We start from the raw sequence: 14,309 nt of genomic DNA, 5'->3' as shown, positions 1-14,309 counted from the left end.
CACGCCGTTCTCCTGTCTCAGCCTCCGGAGTAGCTGTGACTACAGGCGCCCGCCACCAAGCCCGGCTAATTTTTTGTGTTTTTAGTAGAGACGGGGTTTCACCATGTAAGCCAGGATGGTCTCGATCTCCTGACCTCGTCATCCGCCCACCTAGGCCTCCCAAAGTGCTGGGATTACAAGCGTGATCCGCCGCGCCCGGCCCCAGAATAAGTTATTTCCCAAGAGCCACCCTTAGATGCTGGTAGGTGTCATGGTCTTCCCAAGACCAGGTGCTGGATAGAAGGTCCTTGCATTTTCCTCATCTGCTGCCATCCTCAGTAAAGGAGGAATTAGGACTGCCGCAAGCCCCTGAAGACTGGAACGATGGGACGGGCGCGATGGCTCACGCCTGTAATCCCAGCAATTTGGGAGGCCGAGGAGGGTGGATCACCTGAGGCCAGGAATTCCAGGCCAGCCTGGCCAACATGGTGAAACCCCATCTCTACTAAAAATACTAAAATAAGCCGGGCGTGGTGGCGCGCGCCTGTAATCCCAGCCACTCGGGAGGCTGAGGCAGAAGAATCGCTTGAACCCAGGAAGCAGAGGTTGCAGTGAGCCGAGATCGCACCACTGCACTCCAGCCTAAGCGACAGAGTGGGAAAAAAAAAAAAAAAAAGTGAAAAGATGATGGCGCCCACTTCCGACCCCCTTAAGTAATTAAAAACAGGAATTCATTTAGGAAGTGAATTAAAACTTAAATTCGGGTGGATACAAGACGTTCCTTCTAGGCTTTCTGAAATAAAAATTCCGAATAAAATCATCAAAGCCGAACTTTTCCCTTTTGCCTTTCCCGTCCTTGCTAGTGCCCGGGACTGCGTTCAGCCCCTCCAGCTCAACAATCCGGCACTCGCAAGCTCTTAAGTCCCACCCACGCGGCCGCGCACAGGTAACCACAGTGCCAACCCCACCCCACCTACGAGCTCCTCCTCTGCCCCCCACCACTGGGCCTCGGCCCCGCCCTTGGAAGCGTCGTTGTGACGTCAGCGCGCTGTCTCCAAACCCCGGCAGCAAATGAGCGCAGACCGCACGGGCCCTCCGCGTACCAAGGCACACGCATGCGCGTTGGTTCTGGGAGCCCTGAAGACCTGGCGGAGCCCAGCGCGGATGGAGGCCTGAGGGTGGCGGGGGCGGAGCGCGCCGCGAGCTGGGGGCATGTCCGCGGCGGGCGCCGTCTAGAGGAAGGCCAAGAAGCCGCCACCACGCTGTCGGTCGCGGAGAGACGCAAGCGAGCCAGGCCGAGGGCCGCGGCGGCGATGCAGCGACGGCGTCGCCCTCCGCCGCCCACCTCCCGGCTGCCCGAGGGCTGCGGGGGAGGAGGCGGTGGCAGCGAGGAGGTGGAAGTGCAGTTTTCCGCTGGGCGTTGGGGCTCGGCCGCGGCGGTTTCGGCGGCAGCGGCGGCGGCCACGCGCAGCACCGAGGAGGAGGAGGAGAGGCTTGAGCGTGAGCACTTCTGGAAGATCATTAATGCCTTCCGCTACTACGGGTAAGGAGCCCGTGGCGGACCCCGGCCCAGACCGTCGGGGCGCCCACTGGTGGCGGCGGACCCGCCGGAACGGGGGCGCTCGCCGTCCCGCCACCACGCCTCCGAGGCGTCGGGACCCGGCTGCTGCAGCTGACCTCCGGGCCCCGAGTCACCTCGCACCACCCCAGCCCCTCCCGGCGCTGCACACCCGCGTGTCCGCCGCGCCGTCTGCTGCACAGCCTCGTGTCTTCTGACCTCAGGATCAGATTAGCTTTCCTGCCTCCGTCCTCGTAAAGGTTTGGCTTTGAGGCCGATGGGGGTGACCGGAGAAGCGCTGTAACAATTTCAGATAGAAGACGATGGTGGTAGAATCGTCCACTGCTGGGCTGATTGGTGTGTGTGGTCGATGTCCTCCAAACTGAACACACGGAGAGCCCAAGTTCACCTACGCGTGGGATGCTGTAGGACGTATTTTCCCAAACTGTTACCAGTGCTTGTAAGAGCAGTTTAAGATTTCCACCCACCCCCTCTTTGGCGCTGTGAACGCACTTGCACTTTTGTGTGAGCGATTGAATGATGCTGCTCAGTGTCTTTAACTGGTGGGTGATTAAGGGCGGAAGTGGTCCGGATATTCTAAAATTTGCTAATTATTAGGAGAGAAATGAGAGAAGTCACAATAAGAGCTGCCTTTACGTTCTTTTTTTCTGCAAATCTGTATCTAATTCTCCCTGGTGTGCTAGGTAGGACCATTAAGTATGCTCCTCATTCATAAAAACAGCTCCCTAACTTCCACATTTCTTCTAGATAGATGTTAAAGTAGCTTAATCACAAAATTATAATTCCAAGAGCTGAAAGGGACTTAAATCAACTGGATTTTCAGGTGAAGATAACACTTTTATTCACGTAAGAGATACGAGTCCACCGGTGACTATGTTCTGAGGCTGCAATTGGAATCAGACAGACATGACCTCCTACGCAGGTAAACCTGTTCCCATAGGTGGGTTCCTGCTGTGCTTTATGCAAAGTTTTTTTATATTGTTCATCTTATGTATTATAGTTGTTTTTATAAATCTCTTGCTTTGCTGTGACCTCCTCAAGGGCAGGGGCTGAGTCTTATTTATTTTTATGTCACTAGTGTTTGGCATATGTTGTTTAAGCTCTGTTTTTAACAAAACAAATAGTAGCAAAGAAATACATTTCTTATTCCCAAATAGTCTGTCAAGTTTTTGACTGATAGTTAAATTAGTTTACTGGTCTGAATTTAGAAGCTTGCTTAGTGAAAGCTTAAAGTTATTTGGAATCTGATTGTATATGTGATAGGAACTTTTGAACTTCGAAGATCTTGATGAAATAATTTACTGATTAAACCCAGAAATAGGGACAAGGGACAGCATTACTTTACGGAGCCCAAAAGAGTAGTTTGGATATTTTATTTCTCCGGATTTAGTAGTAACAGAGGGAGCAAGGCAGACCATCAGAGAATTGAATTTGATGCAGGAATTGTGACTGAAAGAACCATAAAGTTAGGAAAGGCAGCTAACATCAGACAGCTAAGAGTGGGAGATACAGAAAAGTCTGGTACATTTTGCTTTTGAAAAATCTAGAAAGAATATTGGGAAATGTCTTGGGAATATGGTGGACCATTTAGTTAAGTGTGTAGTTGTACTTCCTTTTAATAGGACCAATTTAAAATTGATATTTATGGGTAAGTATGGGATGGGACTTTGTTGGGGTAGGGGTTGATCAGGAACTGAAGTGTGGCAATATAGAGAAGAGATCTTGTGTGAATATTCTAGTGGTTGTGATACTATTTCCTATACTCTCTTCTTTACCAGTGTAATGTTGGATTCAGGACATTTCATTTTTTTTAAAAAATCGTTTTTATTTGTATGTACTCTCTTGAAACACTTCAAATACTTGGACTGAAAATAGTATAACATCAAAAATAAGCTTTTTAAAATGTCACTTAAAGCCTAGGGGTACAGAAAGCTTATGTAGCAGAGAACAGTGGATTGTTACATTCTAATATTTTGTGATCTTCTGGACTTAAACTGTAGCCACTAATCATATCTGGATAAATTTAAGCTAAAATTAATTAGTATTTAATAAGCTTTAAAATTTAGTTGCTCAGTTTCACTACCCATATTTCAGGTGCTCAATAGCTACGTGTGGCTAGAGTCTGCTGTATTGGACAGTGCAAATAAAAGCTTTTCCATTATCGAAGTAGGTTGTGATGGACAGTCCTGTTCTACACATTTAGCAAGTACAGTTGACCCTTAAACAATATGGATCTGAACTGCACGGGTCCACTTATACACAAATTTTTTTAAATAAACATATTGGAAAATTGTTTTGAGATTTGCAACAATTTGAAAAACTTAGCAAACTTGCATAGCCTAGAAATAGTGAAAAAATTAAGAAAAAATTATGGCATGAATGCATATGTGTAGATACTAGTTTATCATTTACTACCATAAAATATACACAAATCTATTATACAAAGTTAAAATTTATCAAAACTTACACAAACACAGATCTTACATGGAGCTATTTGCAGTTGAGATAAATGTAAACAAGCAAAGATGTAGCATTAAATCTTAGTTGCATAAAATTATCTGTAGTAGATACAGTACTACTGTAATAATTTTGTAGCCACTTCCTGTTGCTTTTGCAGTAAGCTCAAATGTTGCCAGTATCTGCTTAAAATAATCACTCTGCTTTTGTCTGTCAAGTAAATTGTGTATAGCAGTAAACAGATTTCATCAAATTTAATGCAATACCATAAACCTTAAATAACACCATGGGTCCCACCTGATGTGACACTGGTGATGCTGCAAGTGCTCCCAAGAAGCAGAGAAAAGTCAAGACATTACAAGAAAAAGTTGATTTGTTTGATATGTACTGTAGCTAGAGGTCTGCAGCTGGAGGTTGCCACCCAACCCCATTTCAGACAGAGGATTCATCTTGTAATCAAATAATGTAAACTTACAGTATTGATAAATGCAGTGCAGTAGTGTAAATGTATTTTCCCTTTCCTACGACTTTCTTAATATTTTCTTTAGCTTTATTGTAAGAATATAGTACGTAATATATTAACATACAACATGTCTGTCAGTTGTTTATGTTATTGGTAAGGCTTTCGGTCAGTAGTAGGCTATTAGTAGTTAAATTTTTGGTGAATCAAAGTTAGGTGTGGGTTTTCAACTGCACAGGATGTTGGTGCGCCTGACCCAAGTATTGTTCAAGGGTCAGCTGTATGTCCAGATTTTGCAGGGTTCAATTTTACTGCAAAATGTCTTTTAGTTAATATGTAGGAGATTTAGATAAAAGGTCATAAAGCAAGGAATGCCTTTTGATTAATATTTTCTCTTTCTAATGGGTCTCAGTTTTGTGATTCCTACAGATTTTGCTTAGATGACATTCTCATTAAGGTAAAAATGGATATAGCTCATTTGTATTGAATAGCAAAAATGTTAGTTTTATAACCCAGTCTTGTTATGAATGAAGCACCTCAGCACATAGAAAACACTAGAGTTGAAAAGCTGAAAGTCTTTTCAGAAACTTCTTACTTTTAGAAACAACGGGGTGAGATTTTTTAATATTGAGATTTAGAGCTAATTTTTACAGGTGAGGATGTGGATAGACACAAAGCGGTTAGCAACTTGCTCAGGGTTACACAATCCAGTTGTGGTAGAATCTGACCTAAAATCCAAAATCATTACCTAAAATTTTACTGTGCATTAATGAGGAGTTATACTAGTAAGACAAATTTAATGTTAGGTATTTAATAAAGATTTAAAATGAATCAAGACAGGCCAGGCTTTATTTCTGATAAGTTATGTTTTTTTTCTATTTGGATTTCCTAGAGTAGTTCAACTAGGTGCAGAGGAATGGGCCTGTGACCATGGCCTTTAGATCAGACCTGGTATGGGCTCACCCTGATGACAGGTGACTAAATCAGAGTTGAGGTCACTGCTGACACCAGGTTTCTAGAGAGAGTTGGAGGTAGAGATACCGCCATTGGGGAAAAATGGCCACTAAGTTTACTTTCTCCTCTTACCAGCAAGAGGATGTCACCTCCTGATGCTGACTTAGTTCAGAACCAAGGAGAGTCTGATTTTTGTAAAATACTCCTTCAAAGCAGGTTTGGCAGAGTTTCTTAAAAGGGCCAGGCAGTAAATATTTTAAGCTCTGAAGGCCAAGTGGTCTCTTGTTACAATTCATCAACCCTGCCCTTGAATGGAAGGAGCCTTAGGCTTTGTGTAATCAAATAGTGTGGCTGTGTACCAATAAGACTGTACAAAAACCAAGTAGCAAATGGGCCCCTGCCTTAAAGCAATTCTGATAGGGTAAGCATGTGCAGGATAGTGAAGTTAGCCCCAGTTATAAGGGTATAATAAGGATTGGACTATATTCTCAACTTTAGTAAGATCCCACCTATTTTAAGAGTCACTGGTGGATGTATGTTATGGCAGCTTTGCACACCATTAAGTAACCAGGGGTTTAAGGATCTCATCCTGCTCTGTGTAGTTACTTCTGTATCCAAAATTCACAGCTCTTGTAACCAATCTATAACTCATCTCAACTCACCCTTGCAACCTTGATATTACTTGGTGATAAGTAGTCTCCATGGAAAACCAAAAGTGGCACCCGTTGGAATGTAACTGAACATTTATTGCTTTTTACATATGCTGAAATACAGAGATATTGAAAAATGACCAAGATGACACTTGTGTTTTAGAATAATTCTTCTGATTAGAGGTGGGGCAGGAAGGGCAGGGGAGGAGTTAGGAAGTAGAATTGAAAAGTATCCTGGGCTTATTGATTGTGGGACTAGGAGAAGAGGCATTTAGGATGACTCCTTAATTTCTTTTTTTTTTTTTGAGTCTCGCTCTGTCACCCAGGCTGGAGTGTAGTGGCACAATCTCAACTCACTGCAACCTCTGCCTCCCAGGTTCAAGCGATTCTCCTGCCTCAGCCTCCCAAGTAGCTGGGATTACAGGCGCATGCCACCATGCCCGGCTAATTTTTTGTATTTTTAGTATAGACAGGGTTTCACCGTGTTAGCCAGGATGGTCTCGATCTCGAACTCCTGACCTGAAGTGATCTGCCCACCTCGGCCTCTCAAAGTGCTGCAATTACAGGCGTGAGCCACCATGGCCGGCTGATGACTCCTTTAATTTCTAACTTGGGCGCGTTTGTTAATCTTAGCCATGAAGGAAGGAGGGCAGGTTTTTGTGGGGCATGTGCTAAGTTCACTTTGGATATGAGTTTTGAGGTGTGGTGAGAGGGAAGTTGTGGGGCATCCAGAGCCCGGGAGTAAACACGAGGAAGAAAGCTCTGTGAGGCTATTCAGTCTGTTGACAGTGAATTGTAAACTGTTGAAGCTCTGCTGTTTGCCTAACTTGATGTGGCCATTTTAGTTCCTTTAATGTCATACTCTGCTGTTAGGAATGTAAATTTATGGAGTCTTTTTGCACATCATTTTATATCAAGAGCCTTAAAAATACTAACTCATGGCCAGGTGTAGGGGCTCACGCCTATAATCCCAATACTTTGGGAGACCAAGGTTGGCAGATCACTTCAGGTCAGGAGTTCAAGATCAGCCTGACCAACATGTTGAAACCCCATCTCTACTAAAAATATAAAAATTAGCCGGGCATGGTGGTGTGCACCTGTAGTCCCAGCTACTTGGGAGACTGAACCAGAAGAATCGCTTGAAGCTGGGAGGCAGAGCTGGCAGTGAGCTGAGATCATGCCACTGTACTCCAGCCTAGGTGACAGAGTGAGACTCCATCTCCAAAAAAAAAAAAAAAAAGTATTCCTTCTCACCTGGTAATTCTGGTTTTGAGAATTTATGCTAATTTTTTTCCTAAATTATAGACAGATTTTGAACACAAAATGTTCATCATAAAAACAAGTGAGTATCTAAATGCCCAGTAGTTGGGAAATAGCTAAGTAACTGTTGGTTACCTAAGATGGAATGATGAGCATCCACTTTGTACCCCACAAATATAGACAATTATAATTTGCCAATATTCAGCTTAAAAAAAGTAAGATGCTAGATGACTTTTTTTTTTCTTCTCTTTTTTGGAGACAGGGTTTTTGCTCTGTCACTGCATGATTGTGCAGTGACACAATCATGGCTTGCTGCACCCTTGACTTCCTGGGCTAAAGCAATTCTCCTACCTCAGCCTCCCAAGTAGGTGAGACTACAGGCATGCACCACCACGCCTGGCTAATTTTGTTTTTTTTATTTTTTTGTAGAGAGGAAGGTCTTGCTATATTGTCCAGGCTGGTTTTGAACACCTGGCCTCAAACAGGCTTCCCACCTTGGCCTCCCAAAATACTGGGATTACTGGCATGAGCCACTGCAACTTTGTATTAAGCAAAACGGAAATGTGCCAAAAGGTTAGAAGTGGTTCCCTCTAGAAGAGGAATTATTAGGCCTTCTTTCCCTGAGTACTTTTAATTTCTACATTTTTCATACTTTGAACATTTTAGTGATATAAATGAGATATACCTACTCCTTTTTGAACAGTAGATTATATATAGTATATATATTTATACTATATATACTATTTATATATACTATTTATACTATATATACTACGTATATAGTATATATACTGTATATAGTAGATATATACTATGTATATAATGTATATGGTATGTATATAGTAGTATATATATACTACTATACAGTATATTCTATATATACTCTATAAAGTATATTAAACAGTAGGTATATATATAGTATATATATTTCGAGTGCTTGCTGTGTTTTCAGCTATTGGGCTAAATCTTTTGAGTACGTTATTTCCAATGAAACCCTGTCTGCTAGGCAGAAGAACGTAATGCTACCTACCTAATTATGAAGATCTTTCGGAATAATCAGTATTAACTGACTTGGTTTAGTCCCTGGTATTTATTAAACCTCAATAAATGGTAGCTTCCATGATCATCATCATTGTTCATTCTTATCTTGCTTCTGTATATGAGAGTTGGACAAAGGAAGGAGGTAATTTGCCTGGTGTCATGTGGCAAATAGGTGTCATAACCTGGATTTCATCCCAGATCTTTCTGACTTCAAAGCTCATTATTATACTCTCTCCAGAGGGGGTTGTCAGTGGATCTCTTCACCTTATCCCTAAGGGCCCCCCACACCAAGCCACCAAACACAAGCTTGTAAAAACGCGACCAGCCAGGTTTTTGCTTGTCAGGAGCTTCTTCTGAAGTTCATTACTGTTCGGCAGTTGGAATAATTTGGCAGAGGGTAAAAATAAGAAAATTGTTTGGATGAATAAAGATTTAAGAAACCAAATGACAAAGATATTGAAAATGAAAGTGAAATTGAAAATGAAGGCTGGGCGCGGTGGCTCACGCCTATAATCCCAGCACTTTGGAAGGCGGAGGCAGGCGGATCATGAGGTCAAGAGATGGAGACCATCCTGGACAGTATGGTGAAACCCCGTCTCTGCTAAAAATACAAAAATTAGCTGGGCATGGTGGCACGTGCCTGTAGTCCCAGCTACTGGGGAGGCTGAGGCAGGAGAGTTGCTTGAACCTGGGAGGGGGAGGTTGCAGTGAGCCGAGATCGCGCTACTGCACTCCAGCCTGGGCAACAGAGCAAGACTCCATCTCAAAAAAAAAAAAAAAAAAGAAAAGAAAAAGAAAATGAAATAGAAAATGAAAAATACTTCCATTTTCATTTAATATTGAATTAATACCAAAGAACATTTAAACATACACACATACATATATAGATATAAAATGTAAGGAATGATACAGTGAACACTTATCAATCACCTAGTTTTTAAAAAAACATTATCCTGTCTCTTTCACCCTCAGAATCATTAACCTGAATTTTTACTTCTTTGCTTTCTTTGTAGTTTTTCCACATATGCTCAGTCCCTAAATAATATTTAGTTTTCTATGAAATGCAATTGTACATTATGTATTTTCCAGCAGTTGTTTTCAACAAATGTATATGTTCTTGAGGTTATCCAGATGGTGATGGGAGTAGCCAATTTCTGCCAAAATATATTTAGAGGTTTGTTCTGGGCCAATATGATAGTGACCGCAGCCTGTGGTTACACGATCTCAGACGACCCTGACAAAGTGCGCCCCAGGTAGTCAGGTTACAGCTTGGTTTTATATGTTTTAGAGATACAGGAATTACATGGAAGGTATACATTGATCTCACCCAAAAGGTAGGACATCTTAAAGAGGGGGTTCCAAGTCATAGGTGGGTTTTAAGGATTCTTCAGTTGGTAGTTGGTTGATAGAGGTAAGCTATGGTAAGTAGAAAGGAATGCTTGAGTTAAGATAAGGGGCTTGTGAAGGCCAAGGTTCTTGTTAAGTTAAATGAAGCCTCCTAGGTAGCAGTCCTAAGAGGGAAGAGATACTAAATGTTACTTTTTAGACTTTAATGTTGTCAGGCTCTCAGTGAATCTCTCCTGGATCCAGGTAAGGCCTAGAAAGGGAAGGCCTGGTTGCATTAATGGAGATTCTTGACAGATGCATATTTCTCCTAGGAAACATGGCTTTGTGGGGCCATTGAAATCCATTGGCCATGTGGCAGCCATTTCAAAATGTCAAATATATTTTGGGGTAAAATATTCTGATTTCCTTCTGAATCTGCTATTTGTCATAAGATGCCATACCAGAGTTAGGTTGGAAAGTAAGCCATATTATATAGGGTTAATAAAAACCTGTCCAACGAGATTTTATAATTTGTAAGGCATGACGCCCCAGGCCTCTTAGGAACTTGGAGAAGAGAGAAAAAATAAAAAAGATCAGCGTTTAGTCCTCATTGTATGAGCTGTAATTTACTCATTTCGCTGCATTCCACTGTATAACTATACTGTAATTTGTTCATTCTACAGTAACTATATGATAATTTCTGATAATAGACCTTTGGGTTGTTTCCAGATATTTTGTTCCTTTTTTTTTTTTTTTTTTTTTTTATGAGATGGAGTCTCACTCTGTCGCCCAGGCTGGAACGCAGTGGTGCAATCTCGGCTCACTGCAGCTTCTGCCTCCCGCGTTCAAGCGATTCTCCTGCCTCAGCCTTCCAAGTAGCTGGGATTACTGGTGGGCGCCACCATGCCCAGCTAATTTTTATATTTTAGTAGAGATGGAGTTTCACTGTGTTGGCCAGGCTGGTCTTGAACTTCTGACCTCAAGTGATCTGCCCATATTGGCCTCCCAAAGTGCCAAGGGATTACAGGGATGAGCCACTGCGCCTGCCTGTTTCTTATCTCTAACAGTGCTATGACAAAGATTGTTCATGTTTCATGGGGCCCATTTGCAAGAGTTTCTAGGATATAATTGCTAGGTCATAAGGCAAGTACCATGCTAAGTTGTACTAGGTAATGCTCTAAATTTAATTTTCCAAAGTGGTTGCACTGATGTATGCACTTACCATTAGTGTGTAAATGTCCTAATTACACCATATTTTCACCAATCACCAAAATTTGATATAGTCAGGATTTTAAATTTTGGCCATCTTGTCAACGTAAAAATGATATACTGTGAGTATATATTTAACTTTTAAAAATGATGTTCTTATGGCCAGGCATGGTGGCTCATGTCTGTAATCCCAGTACTTTGGGCGACCCGGGCAGGCAGATTGCTTGAGCCCAGGAGTTTGAGACCAGCCTGGGCAACATGATGAAACCCATCTTTACAAAAAAATACAAAAATATTAGCCAAGTGTGGTGGCACATGACTGTAGTCCCAGTTACTTGGGAGGCTGAGGTGGGAGGATGGCTTGAGCCTGGGAGACAGAGGTTGCAGTGAGCCGAGACTGTGCCACTGCATTCCAGCCTGGGCGACAAGAACGAAAATCCCTCTTAAAAATAATAATAATAAGTAAATATAAGTAAAAATGATGTTCTATTTTCTGGTTTTATTAATAAGTAGTCCCCCAAGTGACCTTTGGGTTCGTTTTTGGAATGCAAATTGTGGGTATTGTTAAGTAAAACACTACAGAATTTTAATTTTTTATTTGCTTAGTAATTTGTAGTATATAAGATCTTCTATGATATTTTAAAAAATTCAACCTGGTTAGCTTTTAGTTAATTTCAGGACATATTTTGTGTGTATTATAATTTCATAGCAGTATTTATTTTGCTACTTAAAGATGGAAAAATCTAAAGCTGGTTTTGCTGAAAATTTTAAGTTTAAAACACAAAAATAAATTAATTGTATATTAATCTTCTTTCTCCTCTTCTAATTGGTGCATATGTTTACTTTTACTAGTGATAAACCATTTGTGTTTTGGTTGCTTAGAGAAGGATTTGTAATAAAGTAAAAACATTTACAACTTTCTAAGTTAATGCCTTTTTAAAGGCAACAGATTGTAAATGATAGGACAGTATCCAGCATAATAAGGAAATAATTGTACAGAAAGACAACCTTAAAGTAAGATTGGCCTCTGGTGAGAATTCTTTTGTGAATTTAAAAAACACCTTTTATGTTTTAGCACCAGTATGCATGAGCGAGTGAACCGAACAGAAAGACAGTTTCGATCACTTCCAGCTAACCAACAGAAACTACTTCCTCAGTTTCTTCTTCACTTGGACAAGATCCGGAAATGCATTGATCATAATCAAGAAATACTACTGACCATTGTGAATGATTGCATACATATGTTTGAAAATAAAGAATATGGAGAAGATGTATGTGAAAGTTTGTTCTATTTGTGTTTATTTTAGGGTCAACCTCTGTATTTTGAGGGCTTTTATTTTCTGGATTTCATTTTTATAATCTGGCACAGGCTATTTGCTCTACTCAGAAAGTTTTAACTTAAATGTTCAGTCATTTGATTAGGCTTAATAGCCAGAGACTGGATCTGTTCACTGGTTTTCCTTTTTTAAGTACTAATATAACTGTTGGGATTTTGATGCATTTTAACATAATGTTCTGTTTTGGGATACAGGGTTAGTGACTTAAATTTTTAAAAGCAACTTTACTAGCTGGAAATTAATTTCCCTTGCTTAACTCGTATTTTTTCAGTGTCTTGTATCTATTGCTGTTCATCTTTTATTGTAAGAAATTGTTTTCACTTATAAATCTCAAGGGACTGGCAGTACATAGACACTGAAGTCCTCTTTTTGTATCCACAGGATGGATACAGTTGGGCCACTCCAGTGTGAGCCTCTCCATGCTGCCCCATCAATGACCTGGAGGGACTTTCTTCCCTCTCTTAGAGAGGATGTTCGGTCTCCATAGCAGCTCAGTTTGGTCCTCTCCTGAGTAAAGACTGCTTAATTATATGGTGGTTTTATGATTAATGGACCTTAATCTTTTGAGGGTAGCAGTGAGACCACCAAACTCTTTTCATTTAGGATCTCAAGCTGCACTTGAACCCCAGTTGAGGTGAGAGGCTAGTGATTTATCCACTAAACCACCTATATAGCCCCTTAGTAGCATGTCTATTTAAGCATAATATAAGTGGATTACTCTCTCAGAAGCTAATTGATGTCTGTTTTTTAAACAGGGGAATGGAAAGATTATGCCAGCATCTACATTTGACATGGATAAGTTAAAATCCACGTTGAAACAGTTTGTGAGAGACTGGAGTGAAACTGGGAAAGCAGAAAGGGATGCCTGTTACCAGCCAATCATTAAAGAAATTTTAAAAAATTTTCCAAAAGAGAGATGGTAAATAGTACCTTGTTTTTAACCAAGTTTTTAAAGTGTATGAACACTTGAGTTTCTTGATAAAATGTTTCACAGTCTTGCTTCATTGTTATAGTTGCTGTGTGTCTGTATGTTTTACATGTGTAAGTGTTACATTTGTTATTGGATGCTCTGTGTGAGATTACAGTTATTATTTTGAATATTTTTTGTGCTGGTGCTTAGGGGAAATTACTTAGAAATTAAATAATAAGGTTAGATCGAAAATTATCAATGATGTGTATCTTTTTATAATTTGCTTTATGGCAAAGCAAAAAAAGTAAACTTTTAATTCCCCTCATTATGACATAGTTGTAAACAAGTGAGGGATCTGTACCTCTGAGCAAGCAGAGATTCTTAACTTTTTTGTGCCTTGGAACCATTGGTCAGTCTGAAGCCCATGGTCTGCTTTTCAGAATAATTTTTTTTTTTTTTTTTTGAGACAGTCTCACTCTCTTGCCCAGGCTGGAGTGCAGTGGTGTGGTCTTGGTTCACTGCGACCTCTGCCTCCTGGGTTCAAGTGATTCTCATGCCTCAGACTCCGAAGTAGCTGGGACTGCAGGCTTACACCACCACACCTGGCTAATTTTTATGTTATTGGTAGAGACATGGGCTCACCATGTTGGCCAGGCTGGTCTCGAACTCCTGACCTCAAGTGATCCGCCTGTGTCTTCCTCCCAAAGTGCTGGGATTACAGGTGTGAGCTACCTCACCTGGCCCAGAATAACAATTTTAAGTGAATAAATTTATTAAGTGCATATGATTACAAAGAAAACAGTGATTTTGAAATACAGTTATCAAAATATTTAAACAGTAAATTTGTGATGCATGTTTTTTTAAATCATATATGACTTTAAATACAATTTAGCTACAAGTGTAATTACTGTATTATGAAAATGCTGAATGGGATATACACTGTTTTGAGAACTTCACCTAATGTGAAGTGAAAATATGTGTGATTTCTCTTCGTGATAAAGTCATAGGTATTGCTAAAACTATTGTTGTTTGTTGCCTGCATCCGTAATTGAAGAAAAAAAATCAGTTTCTGAAATTAAAATGTAATTTTTTCCCATTCCCTTCAGAGACTCAGTGAATTCTATCCACAGACCTCTTGATGGATAGA

At 40.8% G+C, this 14,309-nt stretch overlaps 1 protein-coding gene across 1 annotated transcript in view; it reads left to right on the top strand.

Annotated features, from left to right (window-relative positions):
• Nucleotides 1–1,016: 1,016 nt before the first annotated feature.
• Nucleotides 1,017–14,309, top strand: part of CARNMT1 (carnosine N-methyltransferase 1) — a 47,407-nt gene continuing 34,114 nt past the window's right edge. Inside the window, exons 1-3 of the mRNA XM_054500101.2 lie at nt 1,017–1,522; nt 11,991–12,186; nt 13,008–13,171. Of these exons, the coding sequence (XP_054356076.1) occupies nt 1,095–1,522; nt 11,991–12,186; nt 13,008–13,171 (788 nt within the window). The 5' untranslated portion in view covers nt 1,017–1,094. The remainder of the gene's footprint in view (nt 1,523–11,990; nt 12,187–13,007; nt 13,172–14,309) is intronic.

The sequence above is a fragment of the Pongo pygmaeus genome, chromosome 13 (assembly GCF_028885625.2).
Source record: "Pongo pygmaeus isolate AG05252 chromosome 13, NHGRI_mPonPyg2-v2.0_pri, whole genome shotgun sequence".
Lineage (NCBI taxonomy): Eukaryota > Metazoa > Chordata > Mammalia > Primates > Hominidae > Pongo > Pongo pygmaeus.
The sequence above is the reverse complement of the archived record's forward strand: the minus strand, read 5'-3'. Positions and strand labels throughout refer to the sequence as shown.